The 27,519-nt window shown below is 46.5% G+C and overlaps 2 protein-coding genes and 1 non-coding gene across 12 annotated transcripts; 1 reads left to right on the top strand and 2 right to left on the bottom strand.

Moving 5' to 3' along the window:
- Positions 1–3,483: 3,483 nt before the first annotated feature.
- RPLP2 (ribosomal protein lateral stalk subunit P2) lies at positions 3,484–8,083 on the bottom strand. The gene is made up of 5 exons (XM_051804206.1): positions 7,961–8,083; positions 7,451–7,574; positions 5,712–5,760; positions 3,971–4,069; positions 3,484–3,601 (listed from the first exon to the last, which is right to left on the bottom strand). Exons 2-5 carry the CDS (start codon positions 7,571–7,573, stop codon positions 3,525–3,527), a joined length of 348 nt encoding a protein of 115 aa, XP_051660166.1. The 5' UTR covers position 7,574; positions 7,961–8,083; the 3' UTR covers positions 3,484–3,524.
- Positions 5,425–5,557, bottom strand: LOC127478549 (small nucleolar RNA SNORA52). Its single transcript, XR_007907273.1, has one exon. It is a non-coding gene; the product is annotated as a small nucleolar RNA SNORA52 (small nucleolar RNA).
- Positions 8,084–8,229: 146 nt separating the features above from the next.
- PIDD1 (p53-induced death domain protein 1) lies at positions 8,230–27,313 on the top strand. Of its 10 annotated transcripts, none has more exons than XM_051804197.1 (17): positions 8,592–10,050; positions 10,618–10,691; positions 11,809–12,180; positions 13,903–14,316; positions 14,987–15,190; positions 16,046–16,100; positions 16,307–16,508; positions 17,167–17,295; positions 17,601–17,774; positions 18,361–18,508; positions 19,519–19,654; positions 19,881–20,031; positions 21,507–21,630; positions 22,795–22,913; positions 23,304–23,411; positions 24,364–24,569; positions 25,288–27,313. In XM_051804197.1, the coding sequence occupies exons 2-17, from the start codon at positions 10,622–10,624 to the stop codon at positions 25,523–25,525; spliced, it is 2,850 nt and encodes a 949-aa protein (XP_051660157.1). In that variant the 5' UTR covers positions 8,592–10,050; positions 10,618–10,621; the 3' UTR covers positions 25,526–27,313. The 10 variants fall into 10 exon arrangements, with proteins under 10 accessions (XP_051660153.1, XP_051660157.1, XP_051660163.1 ...); XM_051804202.1 differs by having other exon boundaries at positions 9,997–10,050; positions 10,618–10,698; positions 25,288–27,312; XM_051804195.1 differs by having other exon boundaries at positions 10,033–10,050; positions 10,618–11,415.
- The last annotated feature ends 206 nt before the right edge of the window (positions 27,314–27,519 follow it).

The raw sequence follows: 27,519 nt of genomic DNA, 5'->3' as shown, positions 1-27,519 counted from the left end.
AACTAATCTTTATCCCTCTTAATAAGAAAGTACCATAGTTCTGCTATTGCTCACAATGAGGCAATAAGCCAGATCAGCGAGATTTACAAGGCAGCTCTTCATGTGTATCAAACTCCTGTTGGAACATTGCAAGTTCACTCATGCCCTTACATGTTGAGATGCCACTGAGGCAGCTTTGTGTGCAATCTCTTGTTGTTGGTTTATTTCCTAGCCTAAGGAATGGTGAGCAGTTAGTACATATGAGATAAGAATGTACAAGCAAACAATCTCTGTTTGTTTTTTCAGATAGGACCGTGGTTGATACCGGCCATTGGGAATTCAAGGGAAGATGACAGGCAGTCTGCTACAGACTTCTGAATGTTACTTTAGTACTGTTGCCCATAGTCAGCAAGACTAGTGTAGTGGTCACGAAGCCCATCTTGAGTTGGACTTTGCATCACTGGAAAGCCTGACTCTGATGTCTTTTTCTCACCTGTGATGTTTGTGCGTATCAGGCCATTCCATGACAAATGCTTGGCACTTGCTTCATAGGAGCATCTCCTGAGGCAAAGGATTGGTCCCCTTGTCCTACTCTCTTGGGACTGAATTTTCCTTCTTGGAAAGCTACAACAGATATCTCTCCCCTACATAAGTCCCACATACCAAGTTCAGCAGCCTGTGTGCATGTAGCAGCTTGCAAAATTGGGCCTTAGTAGTAAGAGTGAAACGTTTTGAGAAGTGAAACAATTTGAGAGTGGCCCCAGGGAGCCGTTGCTTATTGCTTTACCGTAGTGTCCAGGACGTTCTCCCTGCCTTCCAAGTAGTGAAGATGTCATGTTACTCTCCCTGGCCCATGGTGTTTGTTAGCAATGATTTTCAGGCAGAGCTGATTTAAGATGCAGCATTTGTGTCCCAGTAAGGAAACCTCACACAATTCAACATCAAGCCTATGACTAAATCACTCTCTCCTGCTGTCATTTTGGTAATGATCAGTTACCAGTGTAATCTCCAGGCACAAACCTATCTTTCTCTTCTCTTCAATGCCCTTGAACCTTTCTTTATGAAGAATTCAGGACAAATTAGTTCTAACTAAAATTGATTCTTCAAGGGGAATGACTAGGCCACAAGTCCAAGTGTTTGCAGGCACTAGTTTTCTCTGACAGCATCGTGGAATAAACACATCCACCCCATCAGTACCCTTGCATTTGGAAATCATTGCTAAGTCTGAAAAGGCATAAGTGACACTTGAAAATTCAGAACAGTGACTACAGAGCAGGAGTAGGAATCTCAGCTCCTTCATATCTGAAGCTCATTGAAACCAGCAGAATGGAGTGGTTAACTCCATCCAGCACACCAAACAAGTCTGCAACAGACTTTCAGGCACATCACTGCTCATATACAAAGCCATCAGGTGACAACTGTTTCACAAAGAGGTAAGGGGAAAGAAAGTTTAATAGGTTTTGATTTTGCTTTCACAAGAAACATTTACCATGCAGAGGTTTTAGCCAATTTTGTAAAACGTATGAAATCTTGGAGCAGAGCTGTGTCCTGACCTTCTCGAGGAACACCTAGGAGGTGGTTATGTTACAAACTCTGGTTCCCTGAGATAATGTAGCAAGTGCTGTATTTTCAGTGCTTTCTCTGAGAGCTGCCCTCCAAAATTTCTTCTCTAAGCAGTTTACCAAATGAGCTGTCCTTTTTCTCATAGCAGATTGAGCTACAGTAGTTTTCATTAAAATTATGCACTTTCAGGAAGGAATTTAAGTGTTACAAGGACACCCAGCACAGAATCAGGTCCATAACTCAAGGTTTAACAGGTCACACAGAGAAGACAGACAAAAATAGGGTGAAGAAAGAATTTATCTAGCTGTAGTTGTACTCCTCCCCTCAATCTCAATAGCCAGCAGCTGGCACCACAGATTTCAGTGTCAACCCACAGGCCTGGGCACAGCAAACTCATCGAATAGCTCAGTGCCATTGAAACAAATTCCTTTGTATGTGGAAAAACCCTGCTGACTGGTGTGACAGGGCCATCCCTTCCTGAGAAAACATCAAGTTTGCTATTGCAGCAGCCAAGCAAGGCAATATGGGGCAAGGAGGATACCTCTCAGTAAAGTCACATCAAAGAACCACTCTTTTCCAGTAACCTGAAATGGAGAAACCACCACAGAAACACAGGTATACCTGCACCCCTCACAGGGCTGAACCATTGCCATTATTACAAGTCTGACAGAGAACTACAGCGAACATGAGTGTTTTTCATTACTACCAGATCACCATGATAGGACATAAGAGCCAAAGTAGACGAAAGGTATTGGCGCTGTTACCTCCTGTAGTTTTTTCTTGCAGCAGGCACAGAAGGGCAGCAAGGGTTAGTTGCTTAAATCATGGCCATTTTGAGGCTCTTCCAACTGCTCTCTTCCTTGGCTGCTGTGAAGTATTGGGCGTTTCCTCTCAGTGCACCACAGGGAGATAAAATAGTTTTTTCCTACTTGGATTTCACCCATCTCTCCTCTCAGAAGTACTTGCCATGCTTAGTCCAATGAGTCATAAAGAACACAGCTGTATTAGCTAGTGCTTTTTTTTTTCCTCCCAAAACAACATTAGAAGAGCTCCACAGTACACACTGCTCCAGGACACCTTTGTGACACCACCTGAGCAAACCTGGCATGGGAAGATCATCACTGGTGCAGTTTGTATTCTCTAACACTGACAGATGACTTCCACAAGAAGTCTGGGTAAGTTGCCTGCCAAAACCGTCTTCTAGCAGAAGACACTTACAAATAAAGCAAAATTTACTGTCCTCCCAACCTGATGAATTCTGGGCACACCAGAGATCAGCTTCAGTTCTCCAAACCCACCACTGACATGTAAGTTTCTCTTTGTTTAGATCAAGGTGATTCATATCCTGATAGCTCAGCTACCCCAAGAACAGCCATACAGCAGGAAGGGCACCTTTACACTCATCTCAGTGCAGTATGGGTTTTTTTCTTAGAGATTGTTAAGCATATGGATATAACATGAAACCCAAGCAGTCAAGCATTTTATTGGTACTGTCCCTAGATCTTAGAAATCTAGCACAGTGATGAAATAGGTCCTTTTAAAATATTAAAAAAAAAACCAAACAAAAACTCTGAAATTATGATGTTTCTGACTAATCCAGACCTGATGTCCATTCAGTTTCATGTTTTGGAATTGAAAAAACAGATCCTCAAAAATAGTCCTATTATTGGTGAATACATGGGACTCTTTACTGGGAGAAGGTTAACATCAGGTAGATTCCACTTCCACATACTGTTTAAGAAACACTAGTGTCAAAACAAGCATCCAGGTTCACACAAGCTTTGCCATTTCCTCAGTACTTTAATAGCTGAGTCCAATGGCTTGGCAGAAAATTCACACACCTGTTGCAGACATAAAAATCAAAGCCTGTCAGAGCTATTTTAAGAACGGCTGTCTGAATCCAACAGCACTTGTATGGTAATAATAATAAACTCAAAAACATTTAAAACAAAGCATTTTAATAATTTCTCTACAACAAATAATTAATCAAATAGGCCGAATCCCATGTCATCATCAGATTCTTCAGATTCCTCTTTCTTCTCCTCCTTTTTCTCCTCAGCTGAAGGAAAAAAAGACCAAGCAAATGGTCAGTATAAACACTTTTTGGACCACAGATTTTCACGATACAAGTTTTGGTGATCTCAGCTCCCGTATTATTGACACTTCAGTCTCCATGGTTCATCCCAACCCCTTTCAACAGCCAAATACAAACACCAAGGGGACACAGACACCATTGCAGGGATGTGCTTTATGCCACCAAGTCTGTTTGATTCTCGGTTCTAAGCCAGACAAAGAGCAAATGCTTCTGATTGCCCAAAGGAAAAGTAACTGTTGAGTTTACATGTCCATCACATACTGAACTGCCAAAGTGAACAAGCTTTGAAATTTGAACTAAAGGAGCTGCCCGTGCCTCTCCACTCATACTCACCAGCAGCAGGGGCAGCAGCTGCAGCAGGGGCAGCAGAGCCCCCTCCAGCAGAGACTGCCACCGCTCCCCCAGCCGGCATGCTGGCAAGTTTCCCGTTACCTGAGAGGGACAGAAGAGAAAGTAAAGTATTTACTCGCTCATCCCAAGCACAGAGGTCAGGGGAAATGGAAGAGAAATGACAGTGCAGAAAAAAACAGATCCTGTCTCATGGACTGAACCTGTCACTATTTGCTGAAAGGAACAAGAGACTGCATCCTGATAAATATATTCTCTGAGAAACACTCAGCAGTTTTAAGCTTCACAAAGGCTTATGCCAAGAACACAGACAGCACATTATTGGTAAGTTTTCTTCTGTACACAAAGTGCCCTATTTTTCCTCCAGAACCTGTCATATAAAAATAGTAGCAAACATCCAATTTTGCACACCCATGAAGACTGTTCTCTGAATACAGCACAGTAGCCCAGAAATTGATAATATACCCCTGAAGTACCATATTGGCAGCACTGGCTTTCCCCCCTCACCATTTTTTTTAAGGGTATAGAGAACCCTGAAGGCATGACTGGATCACACAGGAGAGAAGGGGAAAGAGGTATTTATGGCAAAGAGGACAGTATTTTAAACAAATTCCCCAGCATGCTATGAACACTATTGCATCTCCTTTGAGACTCCTGATTTATGCTCTCATTTGGAAAGCCTACTAGTTCTCTGGCATCTGTCTTTCACATACCAAGGCTCCCTTGGCATTCAGAGGTCATGTACACACCGTGTTTGCCTGTATTCCAGTTTCTGGGAATCAGTTTCTAAATAATTCCGTGTTACTTCAAGCTCTAATAAAATAGCTAAGTAAACAAACATGTTTCATATGCATGTCAGTATGTCCTGACAAACAATTTACTTAAAGTATTATAGGAGGGGATAGCATAAGTGTGTTGTAAGCTCATGCATAATAGCTCTCTTAGGTCTTCAGATCACGTCGACATAAGTGTCCACGTGACCTCACAGCAAAGCCAGGCAAAGTCCTGGCAACCTTTAAGCAAAAATATGCCTAAAAGTTCCCTTGTGCCTACACACTTGCAAAAAAATAAAAATTCATTAATCAGAAACCTTTGCACTACCTCAGCTCTGCTTTACTTCAGCCCTATGACCCAGTCAATTCATGCTAAAAGTTCCATCTTTAACCAATTCATGTTAAAAGTTCCAGCTTTGTTAAGAGCACAAGTTTCTATGGAAATCAGCACTCAGAGTCCTATCTCAGGAAAAAAGAAATGCCAGACTTGAGGAGCTCTAGAAGAGAGGTGCACTGGAGAGGCTTGTGCTCCTCGCAGAGGGTGTAACTGTGCCCCCCATACCAACTCACACTGTGTTCTTTACCTTTTACATCATTAGTGCACACAAGTGGGCAAACACAACAAATCCAGAGACCCTGAAGGAAAGCTGACTCTTTCTCCAGTCAACATGTCCAGAAAACTACATCATGAGCAGACCACCAGTAAGCTCATACATGCTTAAGTTCTCCAGTTTAATGTGGTCCACAAGCGAAACCCAGCAGGTACTGGCACTGACCTGCAGGGAATTAGAATGGACCTGGATTTCAGCCAATTCAGCTGCAATCCAGCATGGAACTCCTCAACTGCAAAGCTAAATGGACAATCAGGGAGCTGGCAGCAGTTCCACATTCTCAGATCTAAGTTATCAAAGTTGCAGAGAGAATTACCTGTAACGCTCAGAGACTCTACTTACCCTGAGCAATTACATCTTCGATGTTTTTTCCATTCAGCTCACTAATAACCTGTGTAAATAAAGTTTAGAATGTTAATACTTTCAAACCAGCATGAGAATAAACTACATTTATTTAAGTTCTGATTAATCATCACATACAATGGCTACATCCTGATGTTTACACAGCCCCAAAGTTCTTTATTTCTCAGTGGAAGAAACAGGACATTGAAATGAAAACTTCCACCAAGTCTTTCATACTTTTCTGTGAAAGCTTTTTCAAGAAATCTGTTACAGTAAATTTATAATGAATCTACGGATCTTGCAGAAAGGAGGATGCACAGATGTTGTGGAGCCAACTAGCAAACCCCACTGATGGTGTGTAAGTCACTGAGGGACTGTTAACATTTCTTGCTTAATGCCCCCTGGGAGGCTCTGGAGCACTGGGTCCTGTACCAAAAACCACAAGGTCCCCTTCCCAGCCTTACCAAGTGTTAACAAGCTGGCTATTGTATAAAACACAAACCCAAACATTGCTAAAGCAAGCAAGTACTTAAAATAACGCCCCAGACCTTACTGGTGAGTCCTGGCTATCAAGAGTCAGTGCTAAACACTGCTGAGTAGCCAAAGCCAAAGGACTTCAACCAAGAGTTTTCCAACAGGCACCTTCTGCTCACAGGGAGCGTGGGACACGTGAAACTCTGTGCCTGCGTTCTCGCTCCATCCAGGAGAAAGGTGCTTTTGAGACTTCACTACATTTGCACTGGCTTAAGATACAGCCAACGCAAATAGAAAAGGATTAATTATGATCAAAACAAATTCCAGATATTGGAGGATCAGAGAAAGCAATTAATTCATGAAGGTATTAAACCTAAACAAGACAAAGACATAAGACTTGGCACTTAAACAGGAGCATCACGAGTTCAAACCAACATCCCAAACCATGAAAAGGATGATGTCAGCTCAGCCAACCCATTGTCTGGTTGAGCCTCTGGTAAAACACTGTTTCCAACTGGGAAAATAACTTCTTTTTACCTCTACCTCCACATACAAGTACAGAGTAGGTGATAAGATTATTTTATTGGTTCTTTTTTTTCTTTTTCCCATGGCCACTAATTTTTTAAGTCCCCAATGCTGAAAATCTGTTTTATTACATGAAAATTCTAGTTAAAATATTCTTTTCTTCAAAAGTCTATCTTTCAACACAATCATTTCACCATTTATTTTCCAAATCTTCCTACATCTTAGTATCAAATACCTTTAATGTCCACGTTAGGATTTGCCTATGTTTCTTGGTGAAGAAACTAATGGTGCTTTGCAGCACACTAAGAATGTATGACTGAGAACCAGGCCTTCAGAAGTGTTAGTGCAGAATCAATACTGACCAGAAACTAAAATCAAACAGGACGTGCAGACTACACATGATGTCAGAACAGAACTTATTTTCAATGTGTACTCATTTGTAGCCACCATCTCACTGAGAACGATTAGACTGAACAACCAAAAGTCAGCAACAACTGACAAGAGGCCTTTGTGGAGGACATGTGTTGAATAAGAAAACTAGATTTCTAACTAAAGTTGTAAAAACAGCTGTGATTGGCTCAGCAGCGTTTTAGAAATCACACACGTAAGGGCCACCGAACATCGGCACAAAGTAAGGGCAGATCAACAGCGAGGCAACCAGAACACTGAAGCCAAAGGAACAGCTCCAATGTCTGGCGCTGGCTGGGACTCGACCACCTGGAATTAAGAGGCAACGCCACCTTGTTCATGCGTTCATCGTCCGTCTCGATGCCGACGCTGTCGAGGATCTTTTTCAAGTCCTTGGACGTAGGGGACTCGTTGCCCCCGAGCACAGCGAGGAGATAAGCAGCGACGTAACGCATCCTGCAACACAGGAGAGCGGCGTCCTCAGAGCCCACGGCCCAGGGCGGGCCCAGGGGAGCCCATGCCCGCTACAGCGCTCTGGCTTCGCTTGCACAGGAGCACCCGCGCACCCTGCACTCTGCCCGCCCTCTGCCAACACGGAGCCCGCACACGGCGGTCCGGCAAACGCTCCCGCTCTGCGCCGAGGGACTGCAGCGTTCGGCTCAGCCCGTCCCGTCCCTCCGTCAGCCCCGGCCCAGCCGCAGGCCCGAGAGCACATGGCCGCCATTCCCCCCCGCCCGCAGTGCTCCTTCCCGAGCCCCGCCGGCGGCCGCGGGCTGAGGCGGGTGGGCCGGGCGCGACCATTCCCGCGGGTGGGGGGCGGGGGGGGAGCCCCGCGCACTCACTTTGTCTGCGGCGGCGGGACACGGGGCTAGGGCGTGCGCTCGCGAGGGCCGCGCGGCAAGGAAAGGGAAGGGGCGGAGCCTCGGCAACGCCTTCTTCCCGACACCCCTCAACAACGAGCGCTGCCATTGGGCCGCGCCCGCGGCGCGCGGGCGGACCAATGGGGAGTAGCGAGCGCGGCCGCCGGGAGCGCGGCCGATGGCGCATGCGCAAAGCGCGGCTGTCTGTTCCGTCACGGGGTTGCTGGGGAGAGGCGTGGCTCGTATTGCGATGGGTGTGATTCTCAAAACGCACAGTCACAGGATCTGCTAGGCGGGAAAAGACCTCCAAGGTCACGGAGCCCAACCTATGACCTAACCCTGCCACGTCAACTAGACCATGGCCTTAAGTGCCATGTCCAGTCTTTCCCTGAACACCTCCAGAGACAGTGACTCCACCTCCCCGGGCAGCCCATTCCAATGCCCAATCATCCTTTCTCTGAAGAAATTCCTCTAATGGCCAACCTAAACTTCCCCTGGCACAGCTTAAGACTGTGTCCTCCAATTGCAGCACCCTGCCCTGCTCTGGGGTGGGCACAAGCCCAGCTGATCGACACACTGTGTCCCGGTATTTGTTAATTTTGTATCTGCACAGAGAGGGGCACTGGGTGGTGAATCCACAAAGCCAGAGTGCATCTCTGTACAGACATGAAACAAATGTTTCTTGATGGAAAGGGTGGTCAGGCACTGTAGTGGGCTGCCCACGGAGGTGGTGGGGTCTCAGTCTCCGGAGGTGTTGAAGGAACAACTGGATGTGGCACTTAGTGCTGTGGTTTAATTGTCATGGTGGTGTTTCGTCAATGGTTGGACGCGATGATCTTGGAGCAGCCAGCAGGACAAGGGAAGTAATTCTTCCCCTCTACTCAGCGCTGGTGAGGCCACACCTCAAGTGCTGAGAGGCCCAGTTCTCGGCCTCTCACTTCCATAAGGGCATTGAGGCGCTGGAGCAAGTCCAGAGAAGGGCAATGGAGCTGGTGAAGGGCCTGGAGCACAAGTCCTATGAGGAGCGGCTGAGGGAGCTACAGTTGTTTAACCTGGAGAAAAGGAGGGTCAGGGGAGACCTTATCACTCTCTACAACTGCCTGGTGGGGGTCGGCCTCTTCTCCCAGGCAACTAGTTGATAGGACAAGAGTCCTGACATCACCAAATCAATTAGGTTGGAAAAGACCTCTGAGATCATCAAGTCCAACCTATGAGCAAACACAACCTTGTCAACTAGACCATGGCACTAAGTGCCATGTTCACTCTCTCCTTAAACACTTCTGGAGACGGTGACTCCACCACCTCCGTGGGCAGCCCATTCCAATGCTTAACCACCCTTTCAAGTGAAGAAATTCTTCCTAATGTCCAGCCTAAACCTCCCCTGGCACAGCTGGAGACTATGTCCTCTTGTCCTGTCACTGGTTGCCTGGGAGAAGAGCAGGCCTTCCGGCCACAACCTCCTTTCAGGGCGCTGTAGGGAGAGCTTTGAGCAAGGGGTGCTTCTCGCAGGGCAGCAGCACCGGGGTACCAGCCGGGACTCGCCCCTCAGGGCGACACGGGGAGCAGCACACACGCCGAGGGGCCTCGACAGACCGAACGCAGCGACACAGCGGCTGGAGGCAGGTGCCCTCCGGGTGGGATGAGGGCTGGCTCGGCAGCGCCCAGCCCCGCGCCCTCCTGGGCTCGCAGCCCCCGCTCCGTTTCTCTCCCTGGATTTGCAACGAGTGAGCACAACACCCGGAGCTGCCCGTGCCTCCCGCTCCCTTGGAGCCCGGGGGAGCCGCACCGGGACCGGCCGCGGTGCCGTGGCCGTGTCAGGAAAATCTCCTTTCGTGATATCGCCGTGGCGGCGGAACGCCTGGCCCTGAGGATGCCCAGGGCCACCAGCCCTGCGTGCCGCCGGCTTTGGCACCTCCCCGCCCCGTCCCACCCCGGCAGCGCGGTTCCCGAGAACTTTGCAGGAAGTGCCGGGCAGAGCCCAGCCCAGCCCAGCCGAGCCCTGCCCAGACGCGCTTGTTGAGGGCCGGGGGCCGGAGGGGTGAGACAAGTGTGGCCGTGCTCGGCGGGACACGGTGCGCGGGGCCCGGCTGGAGCTGCTGCCGCGGGTCGGGACGGCGGGATGTGGGGTGGCGTGGGGCCAGGGGCAGGGCATGTGTGGACAGTCCGAGACCCGTGTGTATGTGTGTCCGTGTGCGGGGATGTGTCCATGTGCAGGTTTGTGTGCCCGTGTGCGGGTCTGTGTGTGTCCATGTGCGGGTCTGTGTGTCCCTGTGCAGGTTTGTGTGTCGGTGTGTCTGTGCCTGCCTGCGCACAGGATGTACAGACCCGCGTAAGGCGGCACACCCTGAGCTGCCTCTGTGGCCTCCAAGCCTTTCCAGCCTGGGCAGTGTGGAGCTCCCTTTCGGTTCCTTCACCATCAACATCTTTACAAAGCTATAGCAGATGATCTTTTTTCTTACGGTTGTGTTGTATACAGCCTTTTTTGTAAGAAATGCTCACCTTTATACTGAAGCAGCAGTTTCACTTTTATCTCACTGACACTTGGTTTCACGACGGGGTTCTATGAGGACCTGTTGCAGTTTTTGAGCTGCCTCTGTGCTCTGCTTCCTGTTCTTGTCATTACATTCCTGCCCTTTCAGGGAGATGGGTGTGACGAGTGTGACGTCTCCACCAAACTGTGCCTTGGGAACATCAGTCCTGCCATGTCCCACAGGTTAACGGTAAAAGCATTGCTCCTCGGGGTGTTGCTGGGGCATTAGCTTGTTTCTGCTGGCCTCGAAAGTAAGAGCCAAGTTTGTTCTAGTTCTGCATCACTCACTCAAACTTTTATTCACCTATTTGATCCATGATAGAGTTTACAAGGAGCTCTCGATATTCACATCATAAGCTAGTTTAATTTCCAGGCTCAGGAAAAGTTGCAAAAGATAAAGGAAGTGGAAAGAGCAGGAAACAAGGTCCTTGGAAGTATGTGAGTACTGATGTAAAAGCATGTGTAGTGCCTCTGCTCATCTTTTAACTACCTGTGTGCTATGGTGATAGTGTCTTCTTTTAAAAGTCCTAGATGGATGAAGGGTTCTTCACACTAAGAAAGCAGAGGAGTAATTAATTTGTTCAAATTTTGTACCTCTGCTCCTTTAGGTTCGAATCCTTCTCAGCATGCACTATGTGATATCTACTTTTTCCCTTTCCCTTTTGTGGAGGATGCTGAGGGGAAGAAACAGGGACTATCTGGTAACTAGCTGGCCACAGCTCTGTGCCTGGTTTGCACTTCCACAAGAGCCCAGTCTGACTGCACAGTCCAGTGCTCCTGTGTCACGGGTGTGCCTTTTCTAACCCTATCCATGGCCCTGACATGTTTGCTCTGCTGCCCTTTGCCCTCTCACTTCTATCCCATTGGCACTCGGTTTCACAACCGGGTTCACTGAGGACCCATCACGGTCTGTGAGCTGCCCCTGGGCTTTGCTTCTGGCTCAGCTCTCCCTGTCCCAGTTTTCTTCTCCACTTGTAAAGCTTCCCACTAAGGCACTTTGAAATCTGCATAAGGAATAGGCATTTACATTTATATCTTTTAAAGTTAATATTACTATTTATTCTGATGGTGGGTAATTGCTCCATTCCTTGCTGAGATGTTGGCTGGAAACATCTGAGGTTTCCCTAGGAGGAGAAGCCTCTGTGGCATCTGTCACCCTGAATTTCTGTGCTCTCTGCCTGCAAAGCTTTCAGTAACATGCATGTAATCCTTCTTGCCCTTTTGCTGTGATTATAAACTGTTTCCAGCCACTCTGGGCTGGGGCAGGAGGCATTCACGGTGCACTTGTGTTCTCTTTCAGCGCCATCTTTCTTCCTCCTCCTTGTCCCAGCTGCCTTGTGGTGCCGCTGGTTCCTGCCTGCCTGGCAAGTCAGAGCATGTCCAGACCCCATGGAGGAGATGCAGAAGACGGTAGAGCTGCTGAGCCTCTGGGACAAGTGCGTGGAGGGGGCTTCGGGGGCTCCTGCGCTTGCTGGCCCCTGCCTTGCAGGCAACAGACTGAACCTGGATGTTTATCCTGATGGCTGCTGCCATTTCCTCCGGCTGTTGAAGGAGCAACGGGAAGAGGTGGTCCAGGTCGAGTTCCTTCGTCTCAGCAGCAACGATTGCCTCATTGGCACCACGCTGGACAGCCTTCCTCATCTGCAGCACCTGAAATCCCTGGTGCTGAAAGGTAAGTTGGCTCGTCACCACCCAACTTTTCTAGGCTCGGATTTTCTGTTAATCCTCCTCTCTACATCTGCAGGACGAACTGCCCTTGGAAGTGTTTTGTTCCAGTGTCCCTTACCTCAGCTTTGGCTCTTAGCCTTACTCAGAGCTGCATGCAGATTTCAACAAGATACAGCTTCTAGACTCTTATTTCCTTACTTTGTTTCTACAGCTGCCTGGGGATCAGTTTTTGGAGTCTGGTTGAGTCGATGCTGCAGAATTTTCTCTAATCACTCTCTTTAAGAGCATTTTTTGCAGTTATTCAAGAAGAGGGGGATTGAAAGGTGTTGGATTTTTTGGTAAATGTTCAGCCCCTCTTTAATTTTTGGACATATAATAAACTGTCTTTTCTGCATTTCCATCTGAATCAATCCATGCTTAAATCTTTGCTTACTGCCAATAACTGTACGTTTAGCAGAGTTCAAGACAGACCAGAAGAGGTTGATCAACAATTTATCTAAAGTATGACTCAGGGCATGCATGTAATTTGGCAAAGTGTAATAACTGTTAGAGCTATAAATATTAGATCATTATTTGAACTTTCTCATCTCTTTATTGTGGGAGGATCTCAATACAAGTGGTATAATTTCTTTATCAGACTGAATCATTTGCTCTTTGGGAGGTGGAATTTTAAAAATAAATGAGAGAAAAAAGAGGGAGTTTGTGGCCAGAGTTCAGGGTTCTAGCTGAAAACTGAAAAGATTGAGGTTCGTTTCTATATCTGCCACAGATTTCTCATGTGAAGAATTTGAAATTCTTTTCCATCTTTAGTAAGGTGATGATATTAGTCCTGTTTAGTGACATGTATGCACATCCTGAGCATCCTGAAGTGCAATAAAATAATTCACTAAGATTTTCTTATGTTCAAAATGAAATGTGTCTGATAGTTTGGTTGTTTAATTTTGCACCATTATGCAGCATAAAAAGTGTTTGGTGCCCTCTGCTGTATGTGGATACAAATAGAGAACAGGAGAGGGGGAGTAGGAAACAATGAACAAACAGAGAAGTTTCCTTTTGTTTGCTCAACTTATTTTCCACGGGTGCAGCCCTTCTCCAATTTGAGTGTCACAAGCTGGGGGGGGGGGGAACTTGTATCCTTCTTTCTCTGTGCCTACTATCCTGCTTTCTCTGGCCTACACAAAACTGAATTACCTACTTTCCCCCCCCCATTTTCACTGCTTTTGCCGTGTCTGCCCTCCACTCTTGCAAGGGCAGATCTCGATCCTCAGGGTTGTTTGTTTCTCAACAGCATGGACAAAGCCTTGAGGGGACAGACTATCTCCTTAATCCATAAAGTGTTGTGTGTTGGCTGCTGATGCTGGTGAAGAAGAGGTGGGGAAGGAGAGTAGGAGGCTTGGAGTTATATGGGCCACCTTGCTGAAGGGCGGTAGATGTGTGGGGTGTCCTGGCTAGTTCTGAGCTTTGACTCCAGATGTGTTTAGCAGAGCTGTACTGGTACAGTGGCATCTAGATTTCATAACAGATTTTTACCATTGCACCCCTTTCACTGATCAGAAAACTGAGGCGTGAAGCAGAAGACTCACTTCTCTGAGTACTTTGTAATCAGTGTTGCTCACTGTGATCAGTAACTCCCCATCTCATGAGTCTCTGCACTAAGGAGTCTCATGTGAGGCTGGTGTGGTGTCCCTGTTGCATACTGACCTCTTCTACTTCCCTCCACACCCAGGAGGCCATGCTAGAGATCAGTTTGGTTCCTGTCAGCGTGGCTCCCTGACAAGCTTGCCACAAGACTTTGGGAAGCTGAAGTGTCTCACCCACCTGGATCTCAGCTTCAACAGACTCTCCACCTTGCCGAGCTCCATTCTCTGCCTCCCCAGCCTCCATGTGCTCCTGGTGAGCCACAACAGCCTGGTGGCACTTCCCGAGGACTTTGGCTGTCTTAGCAAGCTGACTTTCTTCTCTGCTATGAAAAATCAGCTGACCGACTTACCTCAGAGCATTGGGGAGCTGTCAATGCTGCAGACTCTGGATCTTTCAGACAATGTTTTGCAATTGCTCCCCGAAGAAATTGGGAATCTGCACAATTGCAAAGAGCTGGTTCTCTCTGGGAATTGTTTATCGAGCATCCCAGACTCCTTAGGTATGTATTTTATAGGGGAAAAGAAGACATGGGCTTGCCAAGCTTTTGGTACAGCCTAGGACCTTCTGAGGTCCTTGGTCTCTGTCCCCACAGCTGTTAGCCTGCTGGAGCCAAATGAAAGGGATAACTGGGAGAAACATACTTGGTTCAGTCAGTCCCTTTGAGCATTAATGGCTCTCTGGATCACACTTTCTGTTCCTGTGGATCAGCAACATGGCTAAGATCTCAATACAATTTACAATCTGGCCTGGCTGCTTTTGGGTAGCACCCAGGACTGGAAACAGAAGAGCTGGGGTTTGATGGGATACAAATCTGGGCTTGAAATCACAGTGTACAGTGTGGACAAGTCCATGGAACTGGACTCTGACTTCTGCTGCTCAACCTTCTGGCTCTTGGATCCTCTATTACTTTGTGCTTGAGGTTGTTATTGATGCTGTCACAGAAGTGTCTTACATCCACACTCATAGCTGGGTGCTGAAAAGCAGAGGACAGAGGAGGTTGTGTTGCCTCTCAGCTAATTCCCTGCATCCCTTTATTATGTGAGCTATAGAGATGTTGGGCTTTTGTACTTTTCCCTCATTATATGTGTGTTTACATGGGATGAGGAAGGAGGGGTTAGAGCTGATGTGTGACACAATTAACAACAACTTGTTCTTGTTCTAACCTGCAGCCAATTTGAAGTCTCTGCGTGAGCTGCATCTCCACAGCAATTTCCTGGTGACGGTCCCTGCCTCGCTTGCCAGCCTGCCCAACTTGTCCAGACTTGATCTGCAGAACAACTGCCTCCGTACCATCCCCGCTGAGATCCAGGCCTTGCCATTTGTGGACCTCCATGGCAATCCCTTAGGAGAAACTGAACCATCACTGCAGGCTGGTAATTGCAAGGCTTCTGCTGCTGTGTGTTCAGCCCAGCTGTTCCCTCACTCAGCCCAGCATGGTGTAGATGGGTTTGGAATAGAGAAGGCAAGCAGGGGGGAATCAGATCAGCCTTTATTTGTCTGGAATAATTATTAGGTTGTAAGGATACAGACAGTACTAGTTATGTTTTTATGAGCCCAAGCCTGGTCCAAAGGGCTCAGTTGTCCCTGGAATTGGGCTTTCTCAATAAGGTTTAATCGTGGAAGTGAAAATGGGATTCACAGGAAATGAATCAGGAGAGGTCCCTAAAGAGGTCTAGCCTTTTTAGCAGAGGTGAGCACCAGTTCTTGGGCTTGCTGCACAGCCCTAAGGCTGTGGTGGCTTATGCTGGAAGCTCAAAGAGCAGTAAGAGGTCATTCTGCTATGCAGTTACCTCCTGCTTTCCTGGGGTTCACAGGCTGCAGGGGAGCAGCTCTTTGTTCAAGATGAAAGTGATGAATAAGCAGGAATCTGAGCAGGGTTTCCCAATGGTGCTCATGTTCACAAGAGCAATCACTGATGCCCAGAGGTGGCCTGAGGCAATCAAACATGGCCCGGAGAGCTGCAGGGCTGGTAGATTGAAATATTTTATGATTCCCTCTGCTTCTGAGTTTCCCGGGGGGAGAGTCAGCATTTCCTTGTCTTGGGACCTCTAGACCTCTTGCCATCCTCTTGCTGCTGCTTGATCTGGAGCCTGCTGCAGTGTGAGCAGGGTTCCATTAGTGGCTTCTGTCAGATTAGGATTAAGCCAAAACTGTTCAGCCTTTTTTGTCTACCCTGGTTCAAGTAACCTCTGTCTTCTCCTCCTACCCAAACCTTCTTATTGCCTCAGGTGAATCCAGTGCTAGAGGGCCAAGAAAACTCTCCTGTAGATTAAGAAAGCACAGGTAAGCCTCTGTTATGAAGAACTTATATTACTGTGGTGTTACAAGGTCCCAGACAAGATTGATGCAAGGTGGGGATTGCACTGCAGGAATATATAGGCTTATAGCCTCAGTAGGCCAGTCAAACACAAGTATGAGATTCTTCTGTTGATTTTTGGAGGACTGAAGTCATTGCACAGTGTCATACATTCATGCATTTCTTCCAAAAGCTTTCCTGTCACCTCTGAAGGCTGCAAAGTGGTCCTGCCCTGTGACATCCATTTCTACTTTCCAGCGGGGGCTGTCTCTGATCCTCTCCGGATCCACTTCCGAGTCCTCGAACCGGACCCTCAGTGGGTAAAGCTTAGACACCATGATGTCTTGCTGAGTAGGGTCCTGGAGCTGCAGCCTCATGGGGTCAAATTCCAGCAGGTAAGGACACATCTAGGTCACCTCCTGATAAATCTGCCTTTGCAGTAGCTCATCAGAGTCTTCTGAGAGAGCCTTTTGGGACTTTTGAGACAGCTACCACCATAACTGCTGCTTTTAAATATCTGCAGCACTGCCTTTCAAAGAAGCCCCACTGCAAAGACTCAGAAAGGACACAACTAGCTTCTCCGGAGCTGTGCTGGCCTGGTGCCTTTGCCTTCCCCACTGCTCTTAATTCAGCTGAGCTGTAACCTTTCTCACTCACAACCCTCCTGCTGTGCCAGAGGATAAGTGCTGTTCCAGCATCTGGCCTTAGCTTGCAAAGAGAATGGTTTGCGTCCTTCTATAAAAGTCTGATTGCGTGGTTTTCATTCAAGCTGGCAGGTAGTTACACCCCCAGCCCCATCATGGCTAACAAGCAGCTCACTGGAGAAGTTGCTTTGCCCTTTCTGCCCAGCAGCTGCTGAACTTTTCCTGCTGTCCCACTCCATAGCAAATCCGACATCTGTCACCTCCCCAGAGACTGCAGGGTAGAGCAGATTCCTGCACTCCCTGCATACAGGTTGTGTGTCACCTTCCCCCTTCTTGTTTGCACAGGAAGCAGAGCTGGGCTAGGTTTTATCCTTTCTATTGGTGTCTCACAGCAATGCTTTTTTGCCAGGAGGTGCAGATCTGGATGCCGTTTGTCCGGCCTCGAATGCTTCACGAGCACGAGGTGGTAGTTCGGACCTTCAGTGGGCAGAGCTGGAGTGATCTGAGAACAAGAGTGAAGGAGAAGAGAGGATTAACGGTGAGCAGATTGAAATGACCAGTGACACACATTGTTGCTCTTTGGTTTTGCCCAGCCAAGAGTGAGCCCATTTGAAACATCTCGTGAGCTGCATTTTGACCAGCTGCTATAAAATGTAGTGGATTTCAGCTCCAGGTTTCCTCTCTCATGGAGGTGTGTCTGCTGAAGGTGGTGAGTTGCAGCCTGCCATGCTTCATCTCTGTTCTAGTGCTTTCATCTGTTCGGCTGATACTGGTCCTTATTTTCCTGCCTTTATTGTATGAAATTATATGCCTATATATTTTCTTCCCTGCCTTCTGTTACAGATGGCTCACTGTAGTGTCCTTCACTTCTCTTGGTTCCTTGTTGTGGGTCGACTTGTGCAAGATGAATGCGAAGTGCCAGCAGAGGGGACATTGCTCTTTTCCAGAGTGGATCCAGACATCAAAGTGATCTTTCCTCCTGGAGTCACCGAAGAGCCTCGCAGGGTCAAGATGCAGGTATGCATGCTTTAAAAAACAACCTTTGGTAAGCTGTGGTGCAGCTGTTGTCCCATGCCAAGTGCAGGAACTGAACTCGAGATGTCTGCTCTAGGGTAGTTCCTATCTGACATGGGTGCTTCGTGGGCTGACCCATCTCAGATCACCATCTTTCTTAACTTCCCTGCCTGCAAAATGGGCTGTACTGCAAGCTGCCCTGTGGGATCTCCAGCAGACCAGCAGGTAGCTGCTATAAAGGGAACACAAGGAGATTTTGCCTCTTTTTCCCTTGCAAAACTGAGCTTGGCAAAACAGCTCAGTGAGACTTGGGTGGGGGGAAATCTAATGTGGATCTAATTCTGAAGCCACCCCACTAAAATTAATTGTTCTCTATAGTTACCAGATAGTGCTAAATGCTATTGTAATATCTTGGTCTGTCCCAGCTTGCAGGTTACCAGACTTCAGCCAAAGTTCACTGTGCTTCTACTTCTCACTGGGTCCTGAGGCAAGAGCTGCATTTGCCTGCTGGGTGCTGGGGGAGCTGCATGAGGAATGTGGGGATTTGGTGTCTGACTGCTCTGCTCAGTGTGCTGTCTGCCATGTCCAGGTGCTGCACGTCCCTGCGGAAGTGATAGACGAAATCACAGCCAATGCAGGGTGCAGAACCAGTCCCCTGCTCTGCCTCTCCCAGGACTCCCTGGTGGATTTTCTCAATCCAGTGACAATTCAGTTGCCCCTCCCGCCTGGAATCACAGGTTGGTTCATTCCTAAACCTGGCAAAGAGAAATGCCATATGTGGAAAACCACAAATGGCAAGCTGAGAATTTTGTTTGCCTCTCTTGTTGATAATAAAGCTTGCTTTTCCTGCAGGAACAGCAAAGTCTATCTGCTGAGTGAGTGGTCATAAAGGGTGGTGGGAGCTGAAGGTAGTTCAGATCCATCAGATCAGTGCTGGGCTTCACAGATGAGACAAGCTGGGAGAATGGCCTTGGCAAATGGATTTCTCTGTCAAAATGCATGTGTATTTAGACTGCTGATTTCAGTATGGTGGATTAGAGAGTCACTCCTGCCAACAGAAGATATGCTTGGTGAAAGGGCTTTGAATCATGATTGGGAATAGCTTGAAACAGGAAATGAAGATGCTGCCTCCAGGGGTCTGCCTTCTCTTTTCCTTGCTCATGACTCAGGTGCTGAGCCACTGCAGTTAAAGCTGTATGAAGATATGCTAAGCCATATCCCACTCTCAATACTGCTAAAGAAGTAAAAAAGCCTCAGTTGTACCAGGAATTCTTCTGTTTGCTGAGTACCACGTGTCTCCTAATTCCTACTTTCTTTGATCTTTCCTGGCTTTCTTCTGAAGAAGTAACATTTTTTGGGTGTGATACGGTCTTTGTTATAACACTACTTGGTATTTGTATGTCTGAAGTGCATCAGGATTGGAAAGTCTGTGGGATGCACATTAGAAAGAGATGGAACTTAATTAGATTTTGTTGTTGAGAATTGTCAAATGAATCTGTTGGTGGAAATTGGCACACTATTGTTTTAAGTCTGCCTATTTTGCCAGAATATCCTTGAAGCATTGGGATAGCATAGTCCTTTTATTGCTGCTTTTCTTTGAGCAAAGTTAAGTCCTGGATGTTGAAGGCCATGAGCCTTAATTTGATGCTTTTAAAAAGTAAATCACCCAAACCCATGGCTGGATTTGTAAAGCAATGAATAAAGGCTTCTACTGCCTATAGCATCTCTTGATCGTTGTTGTCTTTAGGGCTAAATTTGGATCAGTTAAGGCTGCGTCTTCTCCATGGTGACCTGGAGGGCCAAACCTGGGATGACATTACCAGTCAGGTGGAGCTGAAATTCACTCATATTTATGTGATGTTTGAAGTCACTCACTTCTCCTGGTAAGTGCAGGATTAGTCCTGAGGAAAAGATGGGATGTTCATCTGCCTTGCTTTTCCCACACTCTGACCAGAGGCCATGCCATTAACCCTATCTGTTCCCTTTTCGCAAGTCAGGCCCAGTTTAGCACTTTGTCTCTACCCATCATATTTTAAAATCTTGTGGGTATGACACTGGTGTTTCTATCTGGACAGAATCTCTCCCGTTTCTTAATTCCTTGTCTGCCAGGTACTGGCTGTGGTACACCACCAAGACCTACATTGAAGGCATTGCCAAGAAGGTCTATGAGCGGCTGCGTCTATACCAGGTGAACTTCATTGCGCTGCAGAGGAAGAGGGACCCCGAGCAAGTCCTGCTACAGTGTGTCCCCAAGCACAAGGTCTGATTGGCGTTCCATCGCCTTGCTCCTGAGCTTCCTGGGCCTCCATTTATAGGATATAAGGGCAGCAGTGCACCAAATGGTCCTGTTTACTGCCCCAGAGTCATGGCTGGAGTGTGCTGTCACCACACAGTTGGTGTGATACTGACTCACAGGGAGCTGGGGGAAGAAGGAAACCTCATTCTGTGCAGTGGCACATGCCATGCATTGATTTCCTACCCTGAGGATTGGGCTGCTAAAATCCACTGAGCCAAAGTTACTGGCCATGTATATGCTGTTAGCATCCAGCAAACATGAGGCAAAACATGTTGGCTTAAACTTAAGTCAAAGTTGAAGCTTACACGTCACTTGTCTGGGCTACTGCTGTGGGCAGCAGCAGTGCTTTGATTTCATCTGGAGTGGTTAGAAATGGTACTCTTCCCAATGTTCCTTGCTGTTTACAGTTCAAGCAGTGGACAGAACATATGACCCCTCCTTAACCTACTTCAGTGCAACATCAGGTTAGTTTATGCTATGAGTTTGAGCTAATCAGGCTGACTTTGTAGGGAAGGAGATGGGAAGCACTCATGCATTCTCTTCTGCTGCCTCTGCTCTAGGGGTATCAGCCCTGAGCAGTGTTGCTTCAGATATTAGCAAAGAGTGTGCATGTCTTTGTGGAGCCTGTACCTTGACAGGCACTGCCGCTCGGTGAGGTGGGGATTGTGTTATCAGGCTGCCAGTACTGGGCTGCTAACTGATCTGGTTGCTTCTTCTCTTAATTTGTTTTATATTGAAATGACCCATGGACACAAGCATATGCAAGGATTCTTTATATCTTGGGTTCTGGCCTAAAATTATCTCCACAGGAGGCAGCAGTGACACTGACAGTGAGATCCTGGTTTGGGTGTGTCTGTATTCCTGCTAGGGGTGGTCATGGGGTGAGAGAGGTTTACTTTTAAAAATAGAAGGAAGACTAGACACTTTGGGCCCAAGCTCTCAACTCTTGCACTGCCTCCGACACCCCAAGTCTGTGATCACAGACTGCAAAGCCAAAATGAGCTCTGGTGTATTGTATGAGCTGTGTCTTTTTGCAGAGAAAATGTCTTTTAATGGTATACTGTGAGGGGGACATGGTAGCAAGTAAATCCTTCCCTGTCTTTGAAGGTTACTGACCAGTTAAAAAAGATATATTGCTGAAAATGCTTATTTTAAAGGCATCTTTGGAATTGCCTATCTTTGTTAGTCCACATAGACTTGTCCAGTTTTTATTTGAGAGGAGGCACAAAAGGCACAAAACTCAGAGCACCACTTCTTTGTCTGTAGTGAATGTACCAGCAGGGGGAGGGTGTTTGTTCATTTGTTTACATCCTTCTCATGTGAAATGGTCTTTTCTGCTTAAAGGTGAGTGAGAGGAACCTCACGAGTGTAGGGACATGGGCCAGGGAACAGACGTGCTTCAGACCAAACACAGTGTCCTGTGTTGTCATCCTTGTCAGGTTGACCCAGTGCTGGAGAGGCTGCAGAACCGCTATCAAGGACCGGAGCCATCTGACATGGTGGAGATGTTTGAGGGAGAGCAATTTTTCGCAGCTTTTGAGCGAGGCATCAGCATTGATATGGGTATGGCAGTACTGGGCTCATGCTGCTGCTCCCTACCTCTTGTGCTTCTCTGGCCCCAGGCATGTTTCTGCTGGGGGCTGTACTCATCCATGACATTCCTCTCTGTCTCCAGTTGGACCACTACTCACAGCAGCCAACCCATGATTTTGTCACATTCTCTGATCACCCATCTTTTGTGTCTACTTTTCCCTATGAAAATACTGTTTGCAGACTTTCATTTCCTCTCATGCTCTTGTAAACCTGCAGAGGGCAATAGCTAAATGTGTTTATTTTATGACTGATCTGCTTCTGCAGCCAGCTATGCCCTTTTCCTGGCATCTTAGACACCACACTGGGATGCTCATGGTGATCTAATTAATGTTGCCCATTTCTGAGAACACATATAAAGTTGGGGTTTTTTTTTGAGAAGATATTTCTGAAATAATCCATAACAGATAATTCCTGCTGTTGGAGCCACTAGAAGAGAAGGAAAGAGGGAGCAGGACAAAAACTCAAGACGATGTTTTATGTCCCAATGTGGCTGGACCTGTTTCAGCTGCAAAATGAGCCATTTTCTGCAAAACTCAAACACGGAGCTCAGTTTCATTGGTGTAAAGTAAACACAACTTAAAAGTGCACTGGACTTTCAGTGGAGTTCATGAGGCCAGAGTCTGTCCCTCTATCTTGATTTAGGCTGGACTCTCAACTTAATTTCCAGCTAATTACATATATCAATGTTGTACCTGATTATATTTTTTTTCCTTTAGCTCTACTCTGCACCCCTGTATAAATGGTGATGAGATGGGTGACGTTTTTTTGTGCATTAAAGGGTGCTATTGCAGCTGATTCTGCCCTCCAAGGGATAGTATAGACTGAGATGGGAAGGAAGCACCAAGGATGGACTTAACTCCATGTGCCATCCTGTCTTGCCTTCCGTTCTTGAACTTTGTCTCTGCCTTGTGTCCATTCTCCTTTTTCACTTGTAGGACCTGCTTTCTCTATAGTCAGTGTTTTCTGCTTTCCTGTGTCACTCAGTGAGGAAGGGAAGGTTGCAATTCTTTCAGCCATGTACAGAAGGACTAGTTAGTAGCATGGAGGCTGCTAGTGGATGATGGGCTGTTGGCCAGGCTCGAAAAGCTGCACACTTTTCTCCACAAGTTGACTGTTTGCTGCTTCTTTGCACAGATCGCCCTGACTGTGTGGATGGACGTCTGTCATTTATTTTTTATTCCCACTTGAAGAACATGAAGGAAGTATATGTGACCTCCCCTGTGGACAGGAAAGGCCAAGCTGTAAAAGGCCAGGTGAGCAATGAGTTACACGGACTTTTTGTTTCCTCTTTCATCAGCATTGCTTTTACAATACTCCTCATAGTGATCTGAGTGCTGCGCATGACTCTTTTCCTCCCCTCTTTCTCTGGTTTTGGATTTCACTGACTAAACCCTGAATAATCAAGAAGTGTAGTCTGGAAGGATCACTCATCACTTAGGACTTACATTCCTGCTGTTAATTCTTGGGGTGTTGGCAGTAAGTCCAGCCTTTACAGCAGAACGTCAGTGCTCCTCCCAGTTGCATGTAATTTGTGGGCTAGGGATAGGTGAGAATGTTGAATTCAGACAGAAAAAACATGGTGCCAACAGGCTTGGCCACTGTGCTTGAATCAGAGCCTCACTGCATGCTTTCTGTTTGCAAAGGTCTCCTTCTACCGAGGGGCAGTTCCAGAGAACATCCCTGAAGATGCCAGCAGGAGGAGGAAAGGAGCAGACTCCCTCTGGCTTGCAACTTTGCCCATCAAACTACCTGTAAGTTGTCTTCTACAGAAAAATCAATCTAGATGGGATAGGAACATGGCCTTCCTGCTCAGCTAATTTTGTTTTCCTCTGTGAGAAAGGATGCAATGAGTGACTACAAGAAGTAGTTGCCCAAATAGGTTGTGGTGATTTCCCACTCCTTGTGAGTGAGCTCTTCTGAAACGAGAAACATGAATAGCTAGGAGTGGTCTCCATCTCTCCTGTCATCTTGTCTGCCAAGCACAGGCTTGTTGGATGGGTGGTCAGAGAGGGTGGATCCTTTGAATGAATGAGGGATGTAGTACACAAGGAAGCTCACTGTAATTAAGGGAAGTGTCTGTTTTGTTTGTAAATTTCTTAGTCACACAGCTCATGCAGCAGGAAAAAAGAAAGGATTAGGATGAGGTAATTATGCTGGATTTGAATACAGACATGAAGTGTAAGTATTTTGGTGTGAGCTTTAAAGTCTAGGCTGTGTGTTATTGTGAGAAAGGCAACTTTTGCTTATGGAATTTAATTGATCTTTGGGAAGCTTAAAACAATATATACTTTGGTAGGCTGAATGCTTTCCTTCAGATCACGTGCCATGATCTCACATCCGTTTCTGTCTCATGCAACCTCAACTACAAATCTAGACTAAGTGCTCTCTTGCTGCTAAGGCAAACACACTTTCGAGACATGGCTCATTTTAGACTGCTCTTTAAAGACAGGAAAGGAAATTTTCAGTGTGAGCTATGTGAAAACTGTGATTTGATATTTTTCTGAGGCAGTGAGCATAGCTGGTCATTGCCAGTGTGAGTGCTCCTTACTTCTTACAGCCTGACTCTTCAGCCCCGAGAATTTCCTTTCTCCCCAGTAGGAGGAAGGAAATTTCTGTATGGAGACTGAGTGGCCAGACACTGTCCTCTATGAAAACAATTTGTAGAAGAAAGTATGTTCTTTCTCTCTCTTCTCTGTGACACAGCAATTGAAACCCCGCTGCGATGAGAATCCTGGTCCCCTGTGTGGCTTCTCCTTCCCTCCCTTGAACCTGGGCAATGCTGAGACTGGCTACCTGACACAGGCAAACCTGCTGAGCATTGCCAGGCGTATGGGATCTGACTGGCAGACCATTGGCCTCAACCTGGGCTTGACCTATCAGCAGATTGAGCGCATAGGACACAATAACAGGTAAGATAAGACAACAGTGATGCATTCTATCTATCTATGTATCTATCTATCTCTCTGCAGTGTAATAGTATAAATTATTGCTTGGCTGGTTGAAAGGTTTTACACTGTAATTGTTTCACTGAATAAAAGACGAGTTGACTAATGGTTCTTCTCAAAATAATGCCTTATATAATGGAGAACTGATTATTTTCTCTTGCCATTATAAAACAAAGCTTTTTGTTTGAAAAACAAAATTGGGAAATAACAAACCTGATGAGCTCTGTAGTTCAGCTGAGTTGCATTCCTGTTTTGTTCTGTGATCTGGATTCCTGGCCAGACTCCATCTCTTACAATGAGCAATGATCTATGGCTTTAATTGTGAATATCATCTGTATGCAAAAAGAACTTGTGGTACCTCATGGGGCATGCAGTCTGACCAAAAAGCCAGAGCAGTAGGAGAGAATTAGATTTGTTCTACTATTCCTGTGGGGAAATTACATTCAAAAGCAGAATGCCTTAATTTGTTATTTTCGTTAGGAAAATATTTTTTAGAGAAATGCTGTTGTAGGAGCTGCAACTCCTGTAAGATGGGTGGGGAAGAGGCAGGCCCACTGAGCATTTTGTGCGTCTGGATGGCTCCTTTGGGGCTCTAGTCATGGACTGGGACATAGGTCAGGTCTCTTTGGGTTGCCAATCAGGAGAGTGTGTTGTTTACTTCTGTGTTTCCTCCTTTCTTCAGAGACGACCTTGATAAGCAGATCCTGAGCATGCTTTTCTCATGGGCTCAGCAAAACTCAGAGGATCCTGACTGTGTGAGCAAGCTGATTACAGCCATGAAAGAGAGCGGCCGCCAGGACATCGCTGATGAGGTTGAAACCATCATTGATCTGGGACGACAGAAATACAGCGAGTCCATCCGCCGCGTGGGCTTGGAGCAGGAGAGCAGCACGGAGGACTCAGCAATAGCTATGATGTAGCACCTAGCAGAAAAAAATGAGTTTTGTACAGGGTTCCTCTGCAAACCCAGAGTGACAGTGTTTGGGGATGCTCCCACCTCAAGGGCCAGTGTCTTCCTCAGGAGCTGGGCATTGATTTACTCGTGAGCAGGCTGCTGAGCTCTCTTGGGTCTGTACTCACAGGCCACTTCTGCCAATCCCGGGAAGTTTTGAGTGCATTTATGAGTGTTTTCTCTGCTTCCACTGCTTGACCTTGAGCTTTAGCTTTCAGAAATGTGGAGAAATTTAGAGACTGAAGTGTCTGTCAGTTGAGTACTGGCTAGTGTAGTATTTAATTAATTAATATTCATGTTACATGTATTTATTTGTAACTTATTCCTGTAACTGTGTTCTGCTGGAAACACTGGATGTGAGCATTTGGGTCCATTTGTGCTCCAGTGCTTGTTGGGAGAGTGGAGGTGCAGTCATGAAGGCCTGTGATGTGCTGGGAACTGTTCAGCTATGTCTGTTAATGGTGTGTTTTGCTCACATGAAAATGTGAATTCTATTCTCCATGAAAATGTTTCCCGTTTTCTGTCAAATCTCTTCTAGGTCCCTTAGGTCCAAACGAAAACCTAAGTGGAAGAGGGAAAAACCAATTTGATAAAAATTTTTAGGAAAATTGCTCTTGTTTTTTAGTTTTGCTCCAAAAGCTATTTTGAAACAAATAGGCTGCTGCACCTGCCAGGCTTTTTAGATGAGACGTACATGGTGCTGATCTTTGACAAAATTCCAGTTTCATTTTACCAAAAAAAGGTAAAAATCCATAACTTGTTCTGGGAGAGACTCTAATATAAGTGAAAGTAAAATTTCCCTTGCAGTTTCAAAGGGATAGTCCTCACATCCTCCCAGTGAAATATGACTGTGTAGTAGTGAAGATGTGACCCCTCCTGAAGTTTGGTGAAAAGCATAAATTAAATTTGCATTTTAAAAACTGGTCTGACCAGCTGTGAAATAGGCACTGTTGTGGAATTGGCATGAATTGTGCTGAGCTAACTCCCCAGTTTCTCTGTGTATCTTGTATAAGGCTGGAAGCATTTACTGCTTTTTAACTTCTTAGTTGTTGACTACTGAGGTGCCCTTCTCTTCCTGTTCCCTGTCTCATGATGGCCCTCAGTTAGTGACCCAGTAATGACAGTGGAAAATTTCATGCAAGCTTTTTGAAAGACGACTGTCATCTAAGTAAATTCAACTCTTTCAAGACAGATTAGAATTCAGCATAACTCTCTAAGCATTACTTAAAGGGCTGTTCGCAGTCTGAAAAAAGAAATGTTTATAAAAATGCCGGGTTGCAACACCCAAAGTCAACCTGCAGTTGCAGGTTGGAGAAATCCTGGTGTTTTCTTCCCCTTGTGAAGTATCATTGGTGGCTTCCCTGATGCTGTTTCAGACCTGCCGTCACTATTATTGAAAGAGAGGCATAAAATCATTCTGCTTTTTTTTTTTATTTAAGGCCATTCTAACATCTCAGTCCACAGAGTGCTTAGTGTCCAGTCCAGAGCACTGGACAATGACTTACAGACTTGATTTGCCACCTTGGGCCTAGGGACTTCCTCAGATTTGATTTCTTAGGTGCTGCCCTTAAGTCTTATGTTGGGTTCAAGTCATCAGTTCTCTTTTGAATGTACCTTTTCTCTTGTATTCTGTGTCATATGTTCTTGTTCTGTAATTTCGATGTATTACAATGAGTTATTTGTTCTTTCCTCCAGTTTTGGAGAGATGCATTTGGGCGTATTGCTCTCACTGGAAATAAAATAAGCACTCAACTGTTCCACATCACAGTCTACTAATCCATAAATGCCTCAGGAAGTCAGACAGAGACAAGTCCCTTTAATCCTGCTGGCAGAAAGATACTGGTGAGCTTGGCTGTGCTGTGCAGAAATGGGAGAAGAGCCCCTGTTTGGATACTGCTGGCTGCAAAGTGCAGGACAGACTGCAGCCGAGTTAATGGTGTCCCTGGAGCTTGGCTTTGCTGC

Source organism: Manacus candei, unplaced genomic scaffold (assembly GCF_025592945.1).
Source record: "Manacus candei isolate 608988 ecotype Guabito, Panama unplaced genomic scaffold, ASM2559294v1 h1tg000060l, whole genome shotgun sequence".
Lineage (NCBI taxonomy): Eukaryota > Metazoa > Chordata > Aves > Passeriformes > Pipridae > Manacus > Manacus candei.
Note: the sequence above shows the minus strand (reverse complement) of the source record. Positions and strands in the feature narration are given on the sequence as shown.

Bases quoted from the DNA above. Each gene is read 5' to 3' on its own strand.
- RPLP2 (XM_051804206.1), bottom strand. From the start codon at position 7,573: ATGCGTTACGTCGCTGCTTATCTCCTCGCTGTGCTCGGGGGCAACGAG. The intron at 5,761-7,450 runs GTGGCGTTGCCT...TTATTTACACAG, and splicing joins ACGATGAACGCATGAACAAG to GTTATTAGTGAGCTGAATGG. The intron at 4,070-5,711 runs GTAAGTAGAGTC...TGTCCCTCTCAG, and splicing joins CGAAGATGTAATTGCTCAGG to GTAACGGGAAACTTGCCAGC.
- PIDD1 (XM_051804193.1), top strand. From the start codon at position 8,417: ATGCCCAATCATCCTTTCTCTGAAGAAATTCCTCTAATGGCCAACCTA. The intron at 12,181-13,902 runs GTAAGTTGGCTC...CTCCACACCCAG, and splicing joins GAAATCCCTGGTGCTGAAAG to GAGGCCATGCTAGAGATCAG. The intron at 16,509-17,166 runs GTAAGGACACAT...CTTTTTTGCCAG, and splicing joins ATGGGGTCAAATTCCAGCAG to GAGGTGCAGATCTGGATGCC.